Source organism: Hemiscyllium ocellatum, chromosome 18 (genome assembly GCF_020745735.1).
Source record: "Hemiscyllium ocellatum isolate sHemOce1 chromosome 18, sHemOce1.pat.X.cur, whole genome shotgun sequence".
NCBI lineage: Eukaryota > Metazoa > Chordata > Chondrichthyes > Orectolobiformes > Hemiscylliidae > Hemiscyllium > Hemiscyllium ocellatum.
The window spans coordinates 53,790,653-53,814,057 of record NC_083418.1 but is presented as its reverse complement, the minus strand read 5'-3'; the positions used below and the strand labels follow the sequence as shown (position 1 = coordinate 53,814,057).

The 23,405-nt window shown below is 45.8% G+C and overlaps 2 protein-coding genes across 5 annotated transcripts in view; one reads left to right on the top strand and one right to left on the bottom strand.

Moving 5' to 3' along the window:
- Positions 1 to 5,646, top strand: part of btbd10b (BTB (POZ) domain containing 10b) — an 88,842-nt gene extending 83,196 nt beyond the window's left edge. For all 3 annotated transcript variants that reach the window (XM_060839019.1, XM_060839021.1, XM_060839020.1), the window contains 2 exons: positions 2,686 to 2,796; positions 4,693 to 5,646. In XM_060839019.1, coding sequence (XP_060695002.1) covers positions 2,686 to 2,796; positions 4,693 to 5,003 — 422 coding nt within the window. In that variant the 3' untranslated portion in view covers positions 5,004 to 5,646. The remainder of the gene's footprint in view (positions 1 to 2,685; positions 2,797 to 4,692) is intronic.
- A 1,969-nt stretch (positions 5,647 to 7,615) lies between these two features.
- The window catches only part of LOC132824469 (basic helix-loop-helix ARNT-like protein 1), a 56,415-nt gene continuing 40,625 nt past the window's right edge, over positions 7,616 to 23,405 (bottom strand). For both annotated transcript variants that reach the window (XM_060839016.1, XM_060839017.1), the window contains 5 exons: positions 19,396 to 19,484; positions 18,305 to 18,413; positions 15,159 to 15,252; positions 13,868 to 13,970; positions 7,616 to 8,256 (listed from right to left, as the gene is read on the bottom strand). In XM_060839016.1, coding sequence (XP_060694999.1) covers positions 8,099 to 8,256; positions 13,868 to 13,970; positions 15,159 to 15,252; positions 18,305 to 18,413; positions 19,396 to 19,484 — 553 coding nt within the window. In that variant the 3' untranslated portion in view covers positions 7,616 to 8,098. The remainder of the gene's footprint in view (positions 8,257 to 13,867; positions 13,971 to 15,158; positions 15,253 to 18,304; positions 18,414 to 19,395; positions 19,485 to 23,405) is intronic.

The window sequence follows — 23,405 nt, the reverse complement described above, 5'->3', positions numbered from 1 at the left end:
CGGGAACAATCCTGCGATTACTATTCTGCTCGTCCTGCCTTTTTAGCTTCCAACCTGACTCCCTGTATTCACTTTTCAGGTCACTGATTCTCTTGCTCTCAGTGCTGGAATTCCCTCCCTAAACCTTCATGGTTCTCCTTTCTTGAAGACACTTTTTAAAAGCTTTGCCTTTAGTGCTTTTGGTCTCTTGTCCTAGTATCATCTTACGTGGTACAGCGCCAAACTTTATTTGATAAAATTTCCATGAAATAACTGAAGAGGTCTTATCACATTACAGATGTCTCATAAATCCAAGCTGACCCTGCAGGCTCAGGGTCGTATTAAATAAAACAGCTGAGGCACAGTTGCTGCTGTTGTATAAGGTTGAATGTGTAAAATCGGCTCATCCTGCAGCTTTTTAATGAGTACCCTAGAAGTGTTCCCATTGTGAGAAAGGTCTGTCCGAGAGGATACTTGTTAAGTTCACTGGCAGAAGTGGCAGAGGGAATATTTTTTAAACACACAGGTTGTTATAATGTGGAATGAAAAGGGTGAAAGCAGAATATTAAAGTGGCTCAGAGAAAAGTGCAGATAACTTGGATTAATAATTCTGAACAAAGAGGGCATAGGCACAGTAATTTCCTGCTTTTTTATATGGTTCTAAAACTTAACCAGGCAGATTGTATTTATAGTTGAAGAGTGTAATGCTGGCAAAGCACAGCCGGTCAGGCAGCATCTGAGAAGCAGAAGAATCCATGTTTTGAGCATAAGCTCTTCATCAGGAATGAGGGGTGGCCCAAGGTGTCTGAGAGATAAATGGTGGGGGGAGGAGAGTTTGGGGGCAGTGGAGGTGGATGGGAATTTAGCTAGAAATGCGATAGGTAAATGGTGGGGATGAAGGTGATATGTCGGAGAGGAGAGTGGAGTGGGCAGGTGGGAAGGAAGATGGACAGATGGGACAGTTGAAGAGGGCAGTGCCAAACTGTTAGGTTCGATGTGGGATAAGATTGTGGGGGAGGGGGAGGGAAGAGAGCGGGAATGGGGAAACGGATTAAATCAACATTTGATCCTGTGTGGTTGGAGGCCCCAAGGAGGAAAATGAGGCGTTCTTCCTCCAGGCATCGGCTGGTTAGGGTTAGGTGGTGGAGGCGGCCAAGGTCTTGCATGTCCTTGGCGGAGTGGGAGGGGGAGTTGAAGTGTTCACCCACAGAGCAGTGAGGTTGTTTAGTTTGTGTCATAGTGATGTTCTCTGAAATGTTCTGCAAGTTGCTGTCCTGTCTCCCCAGTGTAGAGGAGACTACATTAAGCACAAAGGACACAGTACATGATGTGGAGAAAGTGAGGATTGCAAATGCTGGAGATCAGAGTCAAGTGTGGGGTGCTGGAAAAGCAAAGCAGGTCAGGCAGCACCTGTGGAGCAGGCGAATTGACTTGTGTGTGGAAATACAGGCAGATCACTGTCTGATGTGGAAGGATCCTTTGGAGTCTTGGACAGAGGTTGGGTGCAGGTTTTGCACTTCTTGCGGTAGCCGGGGAAGGTGCTGGGAGTGGAGGGTGGGTTGGAACGGGTCATGGACCTAATGAGCGAGTCGTGGAGAGAATGGTCTGTTTGGATCGCAGATAGGGGTGGGGATAGAAATATATGCCTGGTGGTGGGGTCTGTCTGTAAGTGGCAGAAATGGCAGAGGATGATACATTATATCTGGAGGTTGGTGGGGTGCAAGGTGAGGAGCAAGTCGGGTTCTGTCCTTTTGGTTGGAGGGGTGGGGTTCAAGGGCAGAGGTGTGGGAAGTAGAGGAGTTTCATTGGAGGGCATCCCTTGTTAGATCCACGCTCCCCCCCCCCCCCCCCCCAGGCCACCTTTCCCTCCCGGCACCTTCCCTTGCCACTACAAGAAGTGCAAAACTTGCGCCCATGCCGCCTTCCCTCACCTCCCTCTGAGGCCCCAAAGGATATCCGACAGAAATCTAGCTGTACTTCCACGCAAGCCATCTACTGTGTCCGTTGCTCTTGATGTAGTCTCCTTTACATTGGGGAGACAGGACGCTAACTTATGGAATGTTTCAGAGATCATTCCTGATGAAGAGCTTATGCTTGAAATGTTTGCTGTTCTGTTGCTCAGATGCTGCCTGATCAGCCATGTTTTTCCAGTACCACACTCTTTGACTCTGATTTCCAGCGTCTGCACTCCTCACTTTTTCCAGACTGTATTTATAGAGGACCCACATGCTATAACTATCATACTCGCTTGCATCTTACTGTCCAAACTTTTCCCCAGCTCGGGAACCATTCTTTCATTGCCTTTGGCATCTACTTAAACAGATGAGCTTAGGACAACAGTGAGCAAAAACTATTTTGCAAAGATTAATTTTCCTAAACTACTTTCCACTTGCCAACCAATTTACAATATTGAGTGTGTCAAAAATTTTGTTTTAATTTTTTTTAAATTATGTCATTATTTAAAATAGGCAACATGAGACATTGTCTCTTTCCCACATTTTTCGTAAGCTTCATTGCTTGGAATATCCCTTGTCAACTCCCACACAGCAGGTATCAGAATTAACACGCTTCAACTAAATATGGAAGGGATAAGAGTGAGCTGATGCTTTGGAGCCTGTGCTAAATGTACTTGAAAGAAAATATATACAAATTAATTCATATTTCCTTACCAAAGTATAACTGGTAATGTTAGTCTTGTTTCTCAAGTTATTTACAGTACAAAATTATACCGATTCTTCAAATATATCGAGAACAGAGACGTAGCCAAGACTGTTCTGAAAGAGCGAGGTTTGAAGAAGATAAGATTGGGTATTGAAGGTAAGCTCTGTTGCCTGAATAAAGTATTGGTTTAACTTTGTACACCATGGTAAGTGTTTAGAATGGTAAGTGATCAGTAAACTCAGGTACATTTTAACTCAGTATCATCCAACTGAAGGATTGTTAACAATTTGTTAGGTGAGGGCAGAGTTGTCCCACTCCACATTCTTGCCTTCCAGCAGCACTTCCATCCCAGGTTTCTTAAAGATATAAAATATTCATCAGGACAAAAACCAACTGCTCCACCATTGTGACCCACAATGATGCCTTGCATATCATATTCAGAGACGCTCACTCCAGATCACTGCTCCCTTATGCCATCAGTCTCTAGTGTTACCCAAGGGCATTGCAGTGTAGCTCCAGCTCAGTGTTGGCAGTGTGGCACCTTGTTCTTTTCCCTGCACGAGCTATGATGTGACCTCAGATTGAATATCTGTAGCAGTTCTACATAACACTCCCTCATCCAGGTGAAACTGCAATACAGCAGCTCCAATTCATCCCATGCCTGCCGCTTACACTCTTGGTTTGAAGATGCCGGTGTTGGATTGGGGTGGACAAAATTAAAAATCACAACACCTACTTGTAGTCCATTAGGTTTATTTGGAAGCACTAGCTTTCGGAGTACTGCTCCTTCATCAGGTAATTGTAGAGCAGCGCTCCAAAAGCTAGTGCTTACAAATAAACCTGTTGGACTATAACCTGGGGTTGTGTGATTTAAAACTTAGTTTGTACAGAGAAGTTTTTCATTCCATCAGTTTCAGCTTGATTTCAAGCTAGCTTTCAGAAGCATGTGTGTATCCAAAGCCAATCCTGTGATGGATGGGCACGATTCTCACAACTCTCTTGAACTGCAACGAGAGAATCCTCTGCACAGTGCATCAGTCTTGTGACAGATCTTTAAAAATGGACCCTCTGGTAGGAACAAAAGGAATGAGTCATCAGCCTGTTTGTAAAATGATGGCCGAACCGTACCTTACCTTTATTTTCACAACTTGGTTCTGTGCATGTGAGCAATTACCTAATAAAAAATCTCGTCAATCTTGCCTTTGAAATTTTACTTATAACCTCAGCTTACACGATCTTTATGGAGCAGAGAGTTCTCGAGTTCCATTATCCTTTTAATGAAACGCTGCTTCTTGACACCATTTCTAAACAGCCTGGCTTGAATTTGAAGGCATCTCCCTCCATAGTTTTGCACTGGTCCACTGCTATGATTATCCCTCAATCTTCTACATTTTGAAGAGGAACTGCTGGCATAAATGTGTTATTTTTGTTCTTTAGTTTTACTGATAAGCCATGTATATTGGCTGGAGTGTCTAGTAGCAGACAACAAATGACCAAACTCTTTGTACCAGTTTTGTATTAGCAGTTGTTGAACTTTGTCTCTCCATTTTAACCATGAGGTGTTAGCATCACATTTATTGTAGATCCTTTATTGCCCTTGGGAAGCTGGGAGTGAACTGTCATTTTGAAGTGTTGTTAGGACAGGGTTTGAAGGATTTTAACGGAACTAGCCACTATTGACACATCTTCCATCACTTTACTGATGAGTCATTAATTGACTGACTAATTTTTTCTTTAGTGGACAGAACAGATCTAGTAGATCTCAATTATTCTGAGACAGCAAGCAACGTCATTAATATGGAATAGCTGTTCATCCCTGTAAGCAGTGGCTGCTCTCAGAACAGTTTCTTTGTCAGTTCCACAAAGCAACTCAATGTAAAAGGTGTTGGCTAATTAAGTTTCTTTTCCCTTCCCTTTGACATTTACCTGTTTCTTGAACAGAAGCTCTTCTGCTTCTTGTTCCCCCTCTCACTTTCCCACAATCCAGAAATGTTAGCTTGTGTATCCCGCTAAGTGCTCAATCCCAGTAACACTGATACCTTATGTTTTCAGGTTACCCCACATACAAGGAGAAAGTGAAGAAAAGGCCAGGTGGCCGGCCTGAGGTCATCTACAACTATGTCCAGCGACCATTCATCAGGATGTCCTGGGAGAAGGAGGAGGGTAAGAGTCGTCACGTTGACTTCCAGTGTGTGAAGAGCAAGTCCATCACCAATCTGGCAGCAGCAGCAGCAGACATCCCACAGGACCAGCTTGTTGTCATGCACCCTACACCCCAGGTGGATGAGCTGGATGTTCTGCCCAATCACCCTGCCAACAGCAACAATGACCTGGAGCTGGACCCCCAACCCCCAGCTGTCTGACAATGTATGTGACAGGGCTGGGGGAAGAGGAGGAGGCTGTTAAGCATGCTGCTGCTGATTGATGTCGTCCTGATGCGTTTCTGTGCAAAACAGTGTGTCAGTATCGTACACCAATAAGAACAAAGTGTGATCGTAACCAAGTGACCTGCTACACGTCTTAAGTTACAACATTTATCATCTATCTGGTCAAAAGCAACCTGCTTTTGCTGTCAGAAGGGAAAGCTGTTGTTTCTTCCTCTACATTATTTTTAAATGCACACTGTTGCAGTCTAGGTGCTACATATTGGGGAATGGCTTTGGTCTGTACTTGTCTTTTAGCCAAGTGTTCTGTGAAATGCAATTAAACTTCTGCTGGCGCAGCACATTCAACATGATGTGTGATGACACTTTAGTGAAGGGAATATTCACATCTTGCATACCAAATTAGCCCTGGTGGTTCAATAAACACTCTTCAGGTACAGGTATTTTTTGGTGTGGGATAAATGTCTATACTCTAGGTATTGCTGTATGCCAGAGATTATTGCTGTCCTGTGAAGCCATTTGAAGTCTCTTAATTTTCTCAAGTCTGTGTACATGTTGCAGGAGTGTTTCTTGTATTTCTAACAGCTAATGAATGATTATATAAATAAACATCACAAGCATTTCTTTTGTGTGAAATTTTCTCAAACAGGTTACTTTTCACAAGATCTTTCAGCAACCCCACCTCTTCAATTTATTTTTGAGCATGTGTCAAGAATCCCCAGATCTTCTGATTTTAAATGTTGAAATTCCCTGTTCTTCCACAACATAAACCAGCTTTGTCAATTCAAAAGGACAAGTGGGCCCGGAGTCCATTTAGGCAATAGGTTCTTGCTCAGTAGTACAGTTTTAGTCTGGATTAGTGGCTTGTATGTTGGGTGTGGAAGCTGAATCCACAACCTTCTGAGCCACAGTTCCTGGTGCATGAATAAAAATTTTTAATTTCATACAGCACAAATTACTGATGAGAATAAATATTTCTCTCAATACAATTCAAGTGGTTGAGTAGTTAGCAGTGCTGCCTCACAGGGACCCAGGTTCAATTCTACCCTGATTGTGTAGATTCTTCTTGGGCTCTAAGTTTTTTTTTTGGACAGTCCAAAGATGTGCAGGGTTATAGGGATAGGGTAGGATGTTCTGAGCATCAGGGTCAGATTTCAGTGTGCTAAATGGCCCCCATAGAATGTATTATCAGATTCAGTATTACAGAGACGGTTGGCTATAAATTAAACAAGATTGTGAGTTGTGAATGATTTCTTAATCCGTTCCATACTCATTACTAGCATGTCTTCAAAAAGGACTTTTCTTGTATGTGTCAGGGAAGAATCTGAACCTCCTTCTGACCTAAGGTGTATTTTAAAGTCCTTCATTTTGTTTTATAAAACAACATGAGATGGTTAAAGGTGCTGAAATGTAGTCAAGGTTATAATTTCAAAATCCAAGTAATCATTTACATTAATGCTAATCCAATTGACTAACTAAAAGTCCCTTAATCCTCAGTCTGAATATCACTGGAAAAATGTAGTTCTATGAAAGTAAGAACAATTACTCAACTTGAAAAGTTAGTTGTCAATATTTCTCACTTTATAGAATAAGCGCTTAAACCTTTTTTTAAAAAAAAAGCATTTGGGGATTCAAGGATGCATCTTTGGAGTTTATCCATCAACTTAAGACACTCTCCACTTACTGTACAGGGAGGTATATTTGGAAAAAATGCATTTATAGACCACCACCTGCAACTTTAGTTACAAAGCACTTTGAGATGTCCTAATGGGGTAACGTGAGTATAGTGTCTGCTCAAGAGCAACAACTCAGTTAGAGATCTTTGCGAATTAAAGGCTCAATCACTGACAGTTTTCTTTAACCTTGTCTGGGTCTGTTGTGGGTTCATTAATTGATTTCTGCAACTAGTCAAAGGCCCTTTAACAAACAAATATCCTCAGGTGCTTCGGCAAGAGCACTGTCAAATAAAATTTGACAACTCTTCCCAGAAGGAAATGGTGACTTAAAACTTGGCCAAGGAGAAATCTTCAGACAGCTTTAGGGAAAGAAGTTCGGAACTTTGGGCCCAGCTCCATACCTGAAGACAGTGACCAATAAAAATCAGGCATGCAGAGACTGCAGGGTTATACGAAAGTTGGAGAAAGGAAGGAACAAGATAGATAATGAGGGCTTTGAAATTCCCATCATTAACATACAGCAAACTATTCACCTTTTTATCTGGACAGCAGTTCCTTTGCTCAGCTGCATTCAGTTTACATATGGCTCATGCTCCTGGAATCTTATTTGGTGGCTCAAGACTCTAGGTAAAAGTTTTCTGCAATCTCAAAGCAAGGTCTCTTCACATTATTATATATTGTTTTTGTGGGATACTGTTGGCATGGTATAGTCATACAATGGCAAATACTCTACGTGGCAGTAATTTGGGTAGAGGAATAAATTAAAATGAATTTAATGTATATAACTAAAACATCAGGGTCTTTTATCTCCATGTTATGGGATAAAATGACAGCATCAGTACAAATCCAGTTTACACACTTATATACAAATATATTAACTAAGATCAAGGTTTTAAAACAGCAAATTCTCTCTGTACAAAGTGATTTGTGTAAAAATAAACTGTACAAATGGCAAACCAGATCAACTCTACAATTTTAAAACAGCAGCATTTCATGGCTAATACAATAAATATTTGTATATATATGTATATATAATATCAGACAGAACAATGCAAGAAAAACAAACTTTGACACAATTAGCTTTGCAGAAAGGATTGCACACATGGGGATCTTGGTGTTTTCCAAAGTTAGGTTCCAGAAAGTGCAAGAAAATTTTAAACAGGCGTAAAACATCCCCAATGGAAACTCACCTAGATTAATGTAGCAACTTGCTCCACAAATGCAATGGGTTGGGATGGAATTGAAACATTTTTGCAGGATCCACACGAGTGTTTCAGCTACGTGCAAGTCAATAAGCAACACAGACACACATTGGCAAAAGTTCTGATGAGTAGTTTCATCAGTGTTCAACTTAACACACTCCTCTTTGTATAAACCACTTGGGGTCCTCAACATTGTTCAAAGGGGCCATGGCAAGTCACTAAAATCGACTGGACCTCCAAGCCCTGCGTCTGCCTCCAGAAGGCTCATGATCACAGCCATGGCTGCTTCGTCATTGCTGGGACTACTGGATGAACGATCCTCAATCATATCAATACCTAGGTGAGAGTTGCCACCTGAAAAAAAGGGAAGTGAAGGTGAACTTGGATAAATACAAACTTTGTGCAGTATAGCAACCACAAAACAACTAGGGCTGGATAAAGATATTTCAAAAGCAAAGGGGTACAATGATGGGGAATTCCAAATAGGGTGAAAATGTTAGTGGTGCTGAAGAATGTATGAAATACACTGAGTGGAACTTGCACTCTGCAGCGAACTAGATCATTTGAATCTTCACTAATTGTAAATCTGAATATAGAATTTTACTATATTAAACATGCAATAAGTTATTTAAAATTCCACAAGGCACTTCATAGGAACATAAAGGTGACAAAGTCATGTAAGGCACTATTGGTCAGGTAACCAAAAACTTGGCTAAAGAGGTGGTTTACAGAGGTCTTAAAGGACAAAAACAAAGTCAGGATACAGAGATGTGCAGGAAGGAAATTCCGAGAGACCAGCTGAGATCACAAGTGAATAAACAAGTCCAGCGATAACAAGACAAAGGGTCTTTTCCTGGTTGGCAAAATGACATAAGTTCTGTGCCAAAGGGATCGGTGCTGTTATCACACATTTTTACTGTTTGAGTAAGTGACTTGGATGAAGGGACTGAATTGAAGGTTGCTAAGTTTGTTGACACAAAGACGTGCAGGAACTTCAGTTATGAAGAGAATATTCGAAGGTAACAAAAAAGACGTAGTGAGGTCAAAATCTGACATGTGGGTAACTATGAAATTGTTTGTTTTGATAGGATTAAAAAAAATATTTAAATAACGAGGATTCTGGCGTCCTCACACATGAATCACAAAAGCTTAGTGTGCTGGTACAACAAATAACAGGAAAACTAATGGAATGTTATTGTGTATTGAAAGGGAATTGAATGCAAAAAGAGAGATTTTACTTCAGTTGTACAGGACTTTCAAGAGGCCACATCTGAAAAATTATGTACAGTACTGACCTTATTTAAGAAAGCATATAAATGCATTGGAATCCGTTCACAGAACATTTACTCAACTGATACCTGGTTTGGGCAGGTTGTTTAATGAGGAAAGAATAAGTTTTTATCTGCTTTTGGTTCTTAAGTACATGTGGTGACTTGATTAAGACATAAAAGATCCTGAAGGGTTTTGAAAACATGCAGGTGTATCTTCTTGTCGGAGAATCGAGATCCATGGGTTAGTGTTTGAAAATAAAGTGATGACCATTTAAACACAAAGATAAGGAGTTCTTTGTTACTTTTCATGCTGCTGAAATCTATGTCCAAACACTACAATGCTCTTAAAAACCAACTGAGCTCCAAAGAGGTGTAACCTTTTAGTCAGACTAATAGCAGAACAGTGAAACATTTTGTTAACTCTGAAGATTCCCTACTAATTGTTTTCTGGGGGAAGCTCAGCAGTGCACCTTGTAGAGCAGCAGAATGACTGCTCAGAATATCTTAATGTCCACTTTATTCTATCCATGTGCACACTCCAAAAATTGTCAGTTTCAGTGCAATAATGGCAGCCGGTGCTAACAATTTTACTGTTCCCACCACAAAATCAAGATACAATAACTGTAGATTAATAAAATGTAAAAAGATTGAGAAGTGAGTATCCCTTGACAAAAATCTGTCACATAGCTCCCGTTAGCTGGATACTGAAATTCTACACAGCTTTTATTACAGGCAGTCAGCTAGATCAGTGTTGAGTATCTCAAATTAAATGGCCCATTCACTATTAACTACATCAAGCACTTCAATCACAGAGCTTGGTTGAATGTGTAACTACTTCCACAACCCATGAATCATCCCGTATAACTGCAAACTCCTGCACCATTATTAAATCAACCCATTAAAGTTCCCACAGTTAAAATAAATACTTTCCTCATGATGTTATCTGACTTGTAGGTAAATCTATATTTAATAAAAAGTAAAATGTAGGAAGTATACAATATATCAGACCTCAGACTTGAAAAGGTAGATTATTGTGCTGACCCATCACCAGAATTTGAAGGCAGAAAGTCAGTGTTGTTTACAGGGTGCAGGTATAGACTATTTCTCCCCTTGATGCTGTTCTACAATGAGAGTATGAGTCCATTCACAGCAGGAGCCTACAATGAGCCAAAGGACATGGACTTGCTTTTTTTAAGTAAAAAATGAGGTCTGCAGATGCTGGAGATCACAGCTGCAAATGTGTTGCTGGTCAAAGCACAGCAGGCCAGGCAGCATCTCAGGAATAGAGAATTCGACATTTCGAGCACAAGCCCTTCATCAGGAATAAGAGAGAGAGAGCCAAGCAGGCTAAGATAAAAGGTAGGGAGGAGGGACTAGGGGGAGGGGCGATGGAGGTGGGATAGGTGGAAGGAGGTCAAGGTGAGGGTGATAGGCCGGAGTGGGGTGGGGGCGGAGAGGTCAGGAAGAGGATTGCAGGTTAGGAGGGCGGTGCTGAGTTAGAGGAAACCGACTGAGACAAGGTGGGGGGAGGGGAGATGAGGAAACTGGAGAAATCTGAATTCATATCTTGTGGTTGGAGGGTTCCCAGGCGGAAGATGAGGCGCTCCTCCTCCAGCCGTCGTGTAGTTGTGTTCTGCCGGTGGAGGAGTCCAAGGACCTGCATGTCCTCGGTGGAGTGGGAGGGAGAGTTAAAGTGTTGAGCCACGGGGTGATTGGGTTGGTTGGTTCGGGCGGCCCGGAGGTGTTCTCTGAAGCGTTCAGCAAGTAAGCGGCCCGTCTCCCCAATATAGAAGAGGCCACATCGGGTGCAGCGGTTGCAATAGATGGTGTGTGTGGAGGTACAGGTGAACTTGTGGCGGATATGGAAGGACTGTCTCAGACTCCTCCCTCCCCTTCCTAGACCTTTCCATTTCTATCTCGGGCGACCGACTCAACACAGCCATCTATTATAAACCGACTGACTCCCACAGCTACCTGGACTACACCTCCTCCCACCCTGCCCCCTGTAAAAACGCCATCCCATATTCCCAATTCCTTCGTCTCCGCCGCATCTGCTCCCAGGAGGACCAATTCCAACACCGCACAGCCCAGATGGCCTCCTTCTTCAAGGACCGCAGATTCCCCCCAGACGTGATCGACGATGCCCTCCACCGCATCTCCTCCACTTCCCGCTCCTCCGCCCTTGAGCCCCGCTCCTCCAACCGCCACCAAGACAGAACCCCACTGGTTCTCACCTACCACCCCACCAACCTCCGCATACAACGTATCATCCGCCGCCATTTCCACCACCTCCAAACGGACCCCACCACCAAGGATATATTTCCCTCCCCTCCCCTATCAGCGTTCCGCAAGGACCACTCCCTTCGTGACTCCCTCGTCAGATCCACACCCCCCACCAACCCAACCTCCACCCCCGGCACCTTCCCCTGCAACCAAATGTAAAACTTGCGCCCACACCTCCACACTCACTTCCCTCCAAGGCCCCAAGGGATCCTTCCATATCCGCCACAAGTTCACCTGTACCTCCACACACATCATCTATTGCATCCGCTGCACCCGATGTGGCCTCCTCTATATTGGGGAGACGGGCCGCTTACTTGCTGAACGCTTCAGAGAACACCTCCGGGCCGCCCGAATCAACCAACCCAATCACCCCGTGGCTCAACACTTTAACTCTCCCTCCCACTCCACCGAGGACATGCAGGTCCTTGGACTCCTCCACCGGCAGAACACAACTACACGACGGCTGGAGGAGGAGCGCCTCATCTTCCGCCTGGGAACCCTCCAACCACAAGGTATGAATTCAGATTTCTCCAGTTTCCTCATCTCCCCTTCCCCCACCTTGTCTCAGTCGGTTTCCTCTAACTCAGCACCGCCCTCCTAATCTGCAATCCTCTTCCTGACCTCTCCGCCCCCACCCCACTCCGGCCTATCACCCTCACCTTGACCTCCTTCCACCTATCCCACCTCCATCGCCCCTCCCCCTAGTCCCTCCTCCCTACCTTTTATCTCAGCCTGCTTGGCTCTCTCTCTCTTATTCCTGATGAAGGGCTTGTGCTCGAAACGTCGAATTCTCTATTCCTGAGATGCTGCCTGGCCTGCTGTGCTTTGACCAGCAACACATTTGCAGCTTGCTTTTTTTAAACTTGTTTCTTCTCATATTTCTGCACATTTTGATTAGCCATGTCAGACGGTTCATCGAGAGCCTTACAGTCTAGAGTTCAGAATCTTTCAGGGATATTTGGAAGACTCTGTGAATAAAATGCTTACTTCTGAACAAGAGGCCCTAACAACCTAGGAGCTAAAAACCTTGGAGCCACTAAAAAGTTGGTGGATATTATTTCTCACCATTTCAACATTCTCGCCTCTTAAAATATTGCAGTTTGGGTTGGGAAAAAGAAATCTATTTGACATACAATTGACAATTGTCCAACTGGCTAACGATGACTTTGATTGCCTGGCTTTGCAAGGATGGGCAGGGTTGTTGGTGAATATTGTGGGGTGGGGCATTGACGGTTGTAAAGAAAAAAAAGACTTGCATTTAAATGGAGCGTTCCATCATCTTGGGACATTCCAAAGTGCTTTTCAGCCAATTAAGTACTTTTGAAGGGGAGTCACTGTTGTAGGAATGTAGGAAACATGGCAGGCAATTTCCACACATCACTCCCACAACAACCAAGTAACCAGATCATTTGTCCATTAGTCGATATCTATTAAACAAGTACTGACCAACAACGACAAACATAACACCACTACTCTTCAAGTTAATGCACTGGGAGCTTTTACATACAGCAAAAAAAAACCTACAGTTCAATGTTTCATCTGAAAGTTAATATATCAGACAGCATTCTCTTAGTGCTACACTTCCAACATCAGAGAAACAAGACTATTGGGCTCCCTTCACCATACTGTACTGGCCTAGCCCATTTTATCCTTTCTCCCTTGTGTTTATCCAGTTTTCTCTTTATTGTATTTCTGTTATGTTTCAATGATGTTGCAGAAGGAAGAATTTAAAAAAGGGATAGGAAATAGGAACTGGCTCAATCACGGAAATATTATGTCACAGGAGGCCACTGGGCCTATTTGAGTCCATGCCCCTTGCTCTCCATAGATTGAGACAGCTGTTTTCTGCCTATTCCTTCAGATTAGGCCTGGAAACAAAACTGCAGGGTTCCCTCAGGTGCACATCCAATTTTCTTTTGAAAGTATGTATTGTCTCTGCTTCTACTAGGGTCTTCCTCACAAACCCTCTGCATCTCCCACCAAACCTTAAAATCTGTGACCTCGCATCATCAGGTAAATTGGAACAGCTTTTCTTTGTCTACCTCATCTCGTGATCCTCTATCAGATTCTCCACTCAATATCCTTTGCTCCCAAGAACATCCCCAACTTCTCCAACCTAACCTTGCAGTGAAGATCGATTACTCAAGGAGACAGTTTGGTAAATCAAATCTCAAAACCCCTCATCTCCTTCCTGGTAAGTGATGACGACCTGAATAGGACATATTAGCCAAAATGTTATAGCAGACTGCCAGCACCAGCAAAAGCTGAGTGGGTCTCCTCCTGTGCAGACATTTCCATAATTCAAGCTTATTTTACGCTGCCACTCAACAAGTGTCCAATGCAATTTACAGTTTTTGAACTGGGTAAAACTGACATGATTTCCAAGCGATACCAAAGAGTGCAAAACTTACTAAGTAGAGAGGTGTTGTCCGAGTATGGATAGCCCGTGCTGTCTGTTACATGCGTGGCCAGTGCTCCTGCATTCGTCACGTCTGTAGAACCACCATTCAGAATCTACAGAGAGACACAGCATCATCAACATCAGATTGTCACAGAATAAATCGGATTCAACTAAATAACCAATCCACTGGCAGTGTCTCGGTTTAGCCGTGCAATAACAGCTTTATATTTACACAACAAAATACCCCATGACACTTCGCAGAAGCACTACAAAACAAAATGTCTTCTGATGCATCTCAGAGTCACACTAAGTCAGACGACCAAAATCTTGGTCAAAGTGGTAGGTTTTAAAGGAGTGTTCAAGGAGAAGGCGAGGTAGAGGGGGAATTCCAGAGTTCAGAGACAAAACAACTAAAGCTTTTCTTCAAAATGCTGTGGGATCTCTTACATCGACTTGAGGAAGCAGACGGGACTGTTCAACATTTCATCTGAAAGATGACTGTCTCAATAACTGCTTAGACGAACTAAAGATAATCTAAGAGAGTTCTGATTTGCTAATGTTGATTCTCCCATAGAATTAATTTTTCACTGATAGCTGGAGGTTATGGGAGGTCTTTTAATTGCACATAGTACAGGGCTGAATGTAGTTACAGGAGAAAGTGAGGATTACAGAAGCTGGAGATCAGACTCAAGAGTATGGTGGTGCTGGAAAAGCACAGCAGACCAGGCAACATCTGAGGAGCAGGTGAATCAACATTTTCGGCAAGGGCCCCACCTCCATCTACCTGCCCCACCACCCTCCTGTTTATCTCTCCACCCCCTCGGCTCACAAGCCTGATGAAGGGCTCTTGACCGAAACGTGGATTCTCCTGCTCCTCAGATGCTGCCTGGCCTGCTGTGCTTTTCCAGCACCACACACTCGACTCTGAATGTAGTCATAACTTGGAGATGCCGCTGTTGGACTGGGGTGGACAAAGTTAAAAATCACACAACACCAGGTTATAGTCCAACAGATTTAGTTGGAAACACTAGCTTTCGGAGCGACGCTCCTTCATCAGGTGGTTGTCAGTGATGCTCCGAAAGCTAGTGCTTCCAATTAAACCTGTTGGACAATAACCTGGTGTTGTGTGATTTTTAATTGAATGTAGTTGAACAGCCTGACCTCTCCAGCAACTTGCAATTCTTGCCATTGTCATTTTGGGGTAATACTGCCATCAAGTGGAGACAATAAGAACAGCATTGACTACCTTCACTTCTTTGACCCTGAACCAAAAATGGTACAAACCCAGAGATATTTCCCACCTTCTTTCCGCCAGGAGATGATGTGTCAGGTGGTGGAGTATTGGTGATGTTAAGCGGACTGGAACTGCAACTTGAAGGGGAGGATCCTCTAATCCTGTCAAATACAAAGTCACATCTCAATAACAACTTATATAGTGCCTTTAATGTTCAGCACTTCACAGGAACATTATAAAGCAAAATCAACACCAGGACAAACAAGGAGATATTATATCAGGTGATGAAAAACCTGGTGAAGGAGATAAGTTTTGAGGATGTCTTAAATTAGGACAATGAGATAGTATAGTGGAGGGTTGGGAGAAAGTTAATAATCACACCACCAGGTTATAGTCCAACAGGTTTATTTGGAAGCACTAGCTTTCAGAGCGCTCCTCCTTCATCAAGTGGTTGTGGCGTACAAGATTGTTGGACACAGAAATTATAGCAAAAGTTTACAGTGCGATGTAATTGAAATTATATTTTGAAAAAGACCTGGATTGTTTGTTAAGTCCCTCACCTTTTAGAATGGTTTCAGTTCTTTCATATGTAAATTCCAGAACTTTCTTAAAGTTACATTCTCAAGTGAACTTTAACAATAGGTGCCATGTTGGCCCAGAGAACCCACAGCAATAAAATCAGAGATGCAAAAGAGACCTGAATTAGAGAAGCAGAAATACCTTTGTGGATTGTGGGGCTGGAAGAGATTACAGACATAGGGAGGGGGGAGACCACGATGGGTGGGGGAAGATTTGAAAACAAGGAGGAAAGTTTAAAGTCTGAACTAATGGAGACAAATGGAGGTCAGTGGGCACAAGGGTGGCAGAAGAATGGGGTGAGTTAAAAGTGAACAGCAGCGGTTTAGATTACCTTAAACCTACCGTGTGTTCGATAATGCATTTGGGCAGGATAGATATGAAGAACAATAGGATCTAGGAAGCCCAGAGTATCAGAAGGACGTTGGTGTGTATGCCCCACCAAGGCAGATAGATGAAGTGGTTAAAGCAGCCTATGGTATACTTCCCTTTATTAGCTGAGGCAAAGAAATTAAGATGAGGGAAATTATGCTTGAACTGTATAAGACATTGGTGAGGCCATAGTTAGAGTACTGTACACAGTTCCACATGTGGAATCCACATTTACAGAAGGGATGTGACTGCATTGGAGAGGGGACAGAAGGGATTTACCAGGATGTTGTCTGGGCTGTTTCAGTTTCAGTTAAGAGGAGAGATTGGATAGATTGGAAATTGATAGCAGAGGGCTATAATTGAAATAAAATTATGAGGGGCATGGATAGGGAAGACAGAATTTTTTTTTCTTCATAAAGGGATCAATGACCAAGGGGCATAGACTTAGACAAGGACCAGAAGGTTTAGAATCTTTCACCCAGAGGCTGGTGGGAATCTGGAACTTAGTAAGAGTGGCAGAAGCAGAAACTCTCTCCTAAATATTTAAATATCCAGCTGCAATGCCAAGGCATACAAAGCTATCAGCCAAGTGGGATAGAAAGTGGGATTAGAATAGTTTAGTAGTTGCTTTTGGTCAGGGTGAAAGTGATGGGTCAAAGAACCTGTTTCCATGCTGTAGGTCTCTCATAGAATGTGGGAAATTCCCCAGAATTCCATTAGTCAAGTCTAGAGGGAGCAAAGGCACAAGGAAGATTTCGGCAGCAGACATGCTAACACAGAAGCAACATCAGGCAAGGTGAGGGGAAATTCAAATCAGTGACCTTGGTAGTGGCATAAATAAGCCAGAAACTTCTCTTGGGTTGAATGTAACAGCCATGCTGCTAGCGGATTATTATCGGAAACATTAGGAATATGCCAAAACGATGGAATAATCTTAGAAAGAAGTCACAGAAGCAAGGTTTAGTCGGCTGGGCAGCAAGCTTGTAATGAAGAGTTGGTTCAACTGCCGCACTGCACAGGACTCCATGAAGGAGCCTTCTTCTCAACTTCACCCCTCACCTGAGGCATGTTAAAATATCACCAGTTATCTTTCTTCAACAAAACAGCAGCCCTATGGTCCCGTAATACTATGGCACCTTTGTCTTTTAGAACTATACGACAAGCATGAAATCAGTTGGCCCATCCTGGTGCTCAGCTCACTGAAATCCAATTAGTTATCCCGTTCAGCCCACTCCCTTATACCAAACCCAGAGACCTGAAAAAGTTTCAAATATTTCTGCTACTTCTTATTGGAAGTTGCTGTCGAATCTGCTTCCCATCCCCTCTCAGGTGGGGTAGTCCACTTGCTGCATAAATAATCTCATCCCCTCAGCTCTTTTGCCAATTACAGAGGAACCTCAATTATCTGAATATCGGATTATCCGGAAAAGATTGCAAGGTCCCGATGCTTGGGTGAACTATGTTATCGGCATTTGATTAACCAAATGAAATACTCCCCGTCTGTGTCCTTCGAATAATCAAGGTTCCTGTCTATCTTAGACTCGTGCTCTCTGGTGATCAATCCTTCAGCCTGCGGAGAGAATTTCTCCTCCCTCAATAAAAAACTTCAAATATTAAATACCTCTATTCAATGTTCCCGTAGCCATTCAGTACACAAAGAAACAACCGATGCATATTTCAGAACTTCACAATATCCCAAAACACTTTGAAGCAATTGAAATAGTCTTTTCTGTCATACAGTAACTATTGTAACACGGGAGCGAAAACGCACACAGCGATTTCCCACAAACAGGAATGTAACAATAACCAGGTTTTCTGTTTTTAAATGTTGTTCATGGGAGTGCAATATTGATCCCAACGACTGGCAGAACTACCCATCATTTCTCATGGTGGGTAACAGGGGCTTGCTTCACTTTTCAAAGCCAGGACTCCAGATCTCAGGCAGTGCAGCACACCCACAGTGATGCACTGAGGATGTCAATTTGGTTTTTGTGCTCACCTGTTCACACAGGGATTTGAACCCACAACATTGATGCGGGGGTTGGGGGGGGGGGGGGGGTGCTGAGCTGCGTTACCCACTGAGCCATGGCTCCATGTTACTGTGTCAAACTATGGAGCAACACGGGGATGCTCAATCCACGACAGCTCAGTTTTCTAATAAGAGACGTAAAAGGCTAAGTGCTTGAACAAGGCGCAGAGCACTGTATATCCTCATTGCCGAAAGTCATGTGATCCCCACAGATACGTCAATGACAAACAAATCACCTTTGTAGCTCCATAACTTCCTCAGCAATCATGCGACCGATTTTCCCAGCTCCTGCACGGGTGCCCCCAGGAATTCCAGGGACAGTGGTGAGTGCACGCTTTGAACTGGCTAGACAGTGAGAGAGAAGGACGTGAGCTTAGAAGTATATGAGGTACAGTAACAGAATGATTATGTTACCAGACTAGTACTTGTGAGACCCACTGTATTAATGATCGTTCTGGCCTCTATATGCAAGGATGCATATACTTGCATGGCAGGCAACACAGTGAAGATTCACTACGTAGACTCCAGAGATGACTGGGTTATCGTGCAAGAACCAGGGACAGAGGTGAGTTATCTGCCGTGCCCCACTCTCTCTCTCATACGTTTTCGCCCCATTAGAAACCTGATGAGGTAAAGAAGCCCCAAAAGAGGCTTTCACAAACAACTGCTGATTAACACTCAGTCCTGATGAAGGGCTTTTACCCGAAATGTCGATTCTCCTGCTCCTCAGATGCTGCCCTGACCTGCTGTACTTTTCCACACTCTCAACTTTAATCTCCAGCATCTGCAGTCCTCACTCTCACCCCCTTGTTGATTAAAACAGTCCGGCTAAAAGTCAAGGGTAAGTAAAAAGCAAAATACTGCAGATGTTGGAAATCTAAAATAATAACAGAAAATGCTGGACAAACCCTCCACCAATTCCATTTTGATTTTGCTTCTCCCTCTTATCCTACCCTTCCTTTTTGTCATCGTCTCACTGGTGATGGTGGGTTTGATAACCCGATAAAAGAAAACGCTGGACAACATTCAGGTGTGTGGTGAGAGAGGAACAATGAACATTTCAGCTCTAGAACCTTCTATTTGAAAGGTAGGTCAACATTAACCTGGAGACAAACAGACTGCTCGTTACCCAAAGGGTATTGAGGGATATGAGCCAAAGGCAGATTATATTGCGACTGACACGCAACCAATCTCACTGACTAAACGGCCTCATGTTTCCAAAATCAGCTGGACTACCTTAGATGGTGAGGCGACATCTGTGGGAGAACAGGAGACAGCTGCAAATCCCTCTCTAAGAAAAGCAAAAAAATTAAAACCTGCTGCGTACCTTCTCCAGTCTGTAACACGCTGTCCATGTTCGGAGGAGAACCAGAGAGAGGCAGAGCAGCTCCATCCCCTCTATCCAGAGAGCTGGCACTGAAATGATAAAAGCAAATAATAGTTAGCAGCTTCAGTGAGATAACAGGAAATGTGGCATCATTGAGAGGTGGCAGGGCAACCTCGTAAGATGTTTAAATTAGTGTTGAAAATGTGTTGCTGATTAAAGCACAGCAGGTCAGGCAGCATCCAAGGAACAGGAAATTCGACGTTTCGGGCCAGAGCCCACCATTCCTGATGAAGGGCTCTGGCCCGAAACGTCGAATTTCCTGTTCCTTGGATGCTGCCTGACCTGCTGTGCTTTAATCAGCAACACATTTTCAGCTCTGATCTCCAGCATCTGCAGACTTCACTTTTTACTGTTTAAATTAGTGTATTTGCTACACCAGTTTACATCAAATACACCCACAGAATAACCATGCCAATACTATATAATGCCATGGTGAAGTCTCAGCTAGAGAAGCAGAAGCCGTTTTGGGATTATCCTTCCTCAGAAAGGGTACGGACAAAGCTCATCAGATATGGGGGACTTCGGTTTAAAAGGTCTGGTTGGAAAAGTTTCCATTAGACAGAGAAAGCACATAGCAACCTAATAAAGTTTTGATATAGAGAATGAAAAGTACAATTCTTCTGGTGAATGGGTCAGTGACCAGAGGAAATAGAATTAAAACCATGAGTTAATATTGAGTTAAAATCCAGTGGGAGATCATAGATAAAAAAAACTCGACAGTGTGGAAACAGGCCCTTCGGCTCAACAAGCCCACACTGACCCTCTGAAGAGTATCCCACCCAAACCCATTACTCTACATTTACCCCTGATTAATGCACTTAACCTACACATCCCTGAACACGATGGGAAATTTAGCCTAACCAATCCACCCAACCTGCACATCTTTGGATTGTGGGAGGAAACGGGTGCACCCTCTGTTTGAGGGTGATGAGGAGAATTATTCACCCCTCCCTCTGCCAACAGTAGTCAGGATCTGGAACACTACCTGGAAAAGGTGGTGAAAGCTGGATCCAAAAACAGTTTTAAAAGGGGATCTGGACAGGAGCTTGAGGAAGAGGACAGTGGGAAATGTGGGAGAGAGACAGCACGCGAGAGAGAACACGCGAGAGAGAGAGTGAGCGCAAGAGCGAGAATGAGAGCACGAGAGAGAGAGCGGGAGCGCGCGCGAGAGAGCGGGAGAGAGCGGGAGCACACGCGAGAGAGAGCGACAGCACGTGTGCGAGAGAGAGCAAGAGCGTGCGGGAGAGCGCGCGAGAGCGCGCAGGAGAGAGAGCAAGAGCAAGAGAGAGAGAGCGAGAGCACGTGAGAGAGAGACAGAGAGAGATAGCGCGTGAGAGAGAGAGGCGCGCTCTCTCTCTCTCGCGGACGGAGAAAGAGACCGCGCGAGTGAGAGCGTGAGAGAGAGAGCGCGCGAGAGAGACAGCGAGATAGAGAGTGCACGAGCGAGAGAGAGAGCGTGCACGCGAGCGAGAGAGAGTGAGCACGGGATCGAGAGTGCGCGCGCGAGCGCGAGAGAGAGTGCATGAGAACACGAAAGAGAGAGAGCATGCGTGCGCACAAAAGAGAGAAAGTGATAATGCGCATGCGAGAAAGCACGCGCGAGAGAGAGCGGCTTGAGGGAGAGAGAGCAAAAGAGCGAGGCAGAGCACGCGGTCGCGGGTGAGAGAGAGAAAGCAGGCAAGTGAGAGCGCGAGAGCGCGCGAGACAGAGAGAGCGCGAGACAGAGTGAAAGCGCGCATGCGTTTGCGAGAGAGAAAGCGCGCACGAGAGCATGAAAGAGAGCACGCATGCGCGAGAGAGTAACAACGCGCAAGCTAGTGAGAAAGACAGCGTGCGCAAGAAAGAGTGTGCGAGAGAGTGAAAGCGTCCACGAGAGAGAGCACGCACGAGAGACAGCGCTGGAGAGAGAGTAAGAGCGTGCGCGAGACAGAGTGAGAGCACGCGCGAGAGAGCAAAAACGCTCAAGTGCACGTGAGCGAGAAAGCGTGCGAGAGATTGAGCACACAAGAGCACGAAAGAGAGCACGCGTGCGCAAGAGAGAGAGACAGCGTGCGCAAGAGAGAGAGAGAGCGCGTGCGCGAGAGCGCGAGAGAGAGCACGTGAGAGAGAGAGAGCGACAGCGCGCGAAAGAGAGATGAGGAGCACGCGAGACAGAGTGAGAGCATGCATGCGTGTGCGAGAGTGCGCATGCTAGCGCGAGAGAGAAAGCGCGCGCCAGATAGAGCACACGAGAGCACGAAAGAGAGCACACGTGCGCAAGAGAGTAACAACGCACAAGCGAGAAAGACAGCGTGCACAAGAAAGAGAGAGAGAGAGCGCGCGAGAGAGTGCGAAAGCGTCCACGAGAGAGAGAGAGCACGCACGAGAGAGAGCGCGCAAGAGAGAGACAGAGTGAGAGCGTGCGCGAGAGAGAGCGAGGGCACGCGCGCGAGAGAGAGCGAGGGCACGCGCGCGAGAGAGAGCGAGGGCACGCGCGCGAGAGAGAGCGAGGGCACGCGCGCGAGAGAGAGCGAGGGCACGCGCGCGAGAGAGAGCGAGGGCACGCGCGCGAGAGAGAGCGAGGGCACGCGCGCGAGAGAGAGCGAGGGCACGCGCGCGAGAGAGAGCGAGGGCACGCGCGCGAGAGAGAGCGAGGGCACGCGCGCGAGAGAGAGCGAGGGCACGCGCGCGAGAGAGAGCGAGGGCACGCGCGCGAGAGAGAGCGAGGGCACGCGCGCGAGAGAGAGCGAGGGCACGCGCGCGAGAGAGAGCGAGGGCACGCGCGCGAGAGAGAGCGAGGGCACGCGCGCGAGAGAGAGCGAGGGCACGCGCGCGAGAGAGCGCGAGGGCACGCGCGCGAGAGAGCGCGAGGGCACGCGCGCGAGAGAGCGCGAGGGCACGCGCGCGAGAGAGAGCGAGTGAGAGCGGCGTGCGCGAGTGAGTGAGCGAGAGCGCCAGTGAGTGAGAGAACGCGCGAGTGAGAGAGAGCACGCATGCATGCACGAGAGAGAGACAGAGATAGAGCGGCACATGAGAGCGCGAGAAAGAGCGAGATGCGTGCTAGAGAGAGCGAGAACGCGCGAGAGTGAAAGCGCGCAAGAGAGAGAGAGAATACGCGAGAGAGAGAGACAGCGAGAGTGCACGAGCGAGAGACAGCGCACGAGCGAGAGACAGCGCACGAGCGAGAGACAGCGCACGAGCGAGAGACAGCGCACGAGCGAGAGACAGCGCACGAGCGAGACAGAGAGTGCGCTAGTGAGAGTGAGTGAGCGTGCTAGTGAGAGTGAGAGAGAGAGCGCGCGCGCTAATGGGAGAGAGAACGCGAGAGAGAGACAGCGTGCGAGTGAGAGAGAGCGCGCGAGAGAGAGACAGCGCGCGAGTGAGAGACAGCGCGCGAGTGAGAGGAGTGAGTGACAGCGCGCGAGTGAGTGACAGCGCGCGAGTGAGTGACAGCGCGCTAGTGAGAGTGAGAGAGAGAGCGCGAGAGAGAGAGCGCGCTAGTGAGAGTGAGAGCGCGAGTGCGAGAGAGAGCGCACTAGTGAGAGTGAGAGAGCGCGAGTGAGAGGGAAAGCGCGAGTGAGAGAGAGAGAGCGCGAGTGAGAGAGAGTGCGCGCAAGTGAGAGAGAGAGAGCGCAAGTGAGAGAGAGAGAGCGCGCTAGTGAGAGTGAGCGAGAGAGCGCGAGTGAGAGAGAGCGCGCGAGTGAGAGAGAGCGCGCGAGTGAGAGAGAGCGCGCGAGTGAGAGAGAGCGCGCGAGTGAGAGAGAGCGCGCGAGTGAGAGAGAGCGCGCGAGTGAGAGAGAGCGCGCGAGTGAGAGAGAGCGCGCGAGTGAGAGAGAGCGCGCGAGTGAGAGACAGCATGAGTGAGAGAGAGAGCGCGAGTGAGAGAGAGCGCGAGTGAGAGAGAGAGAGCGCGAGTGAGAGAGAGAGCGCGAGTGAGAGAGAGAGAGCGCGAGTGAGAGAGCGCGAGTGAG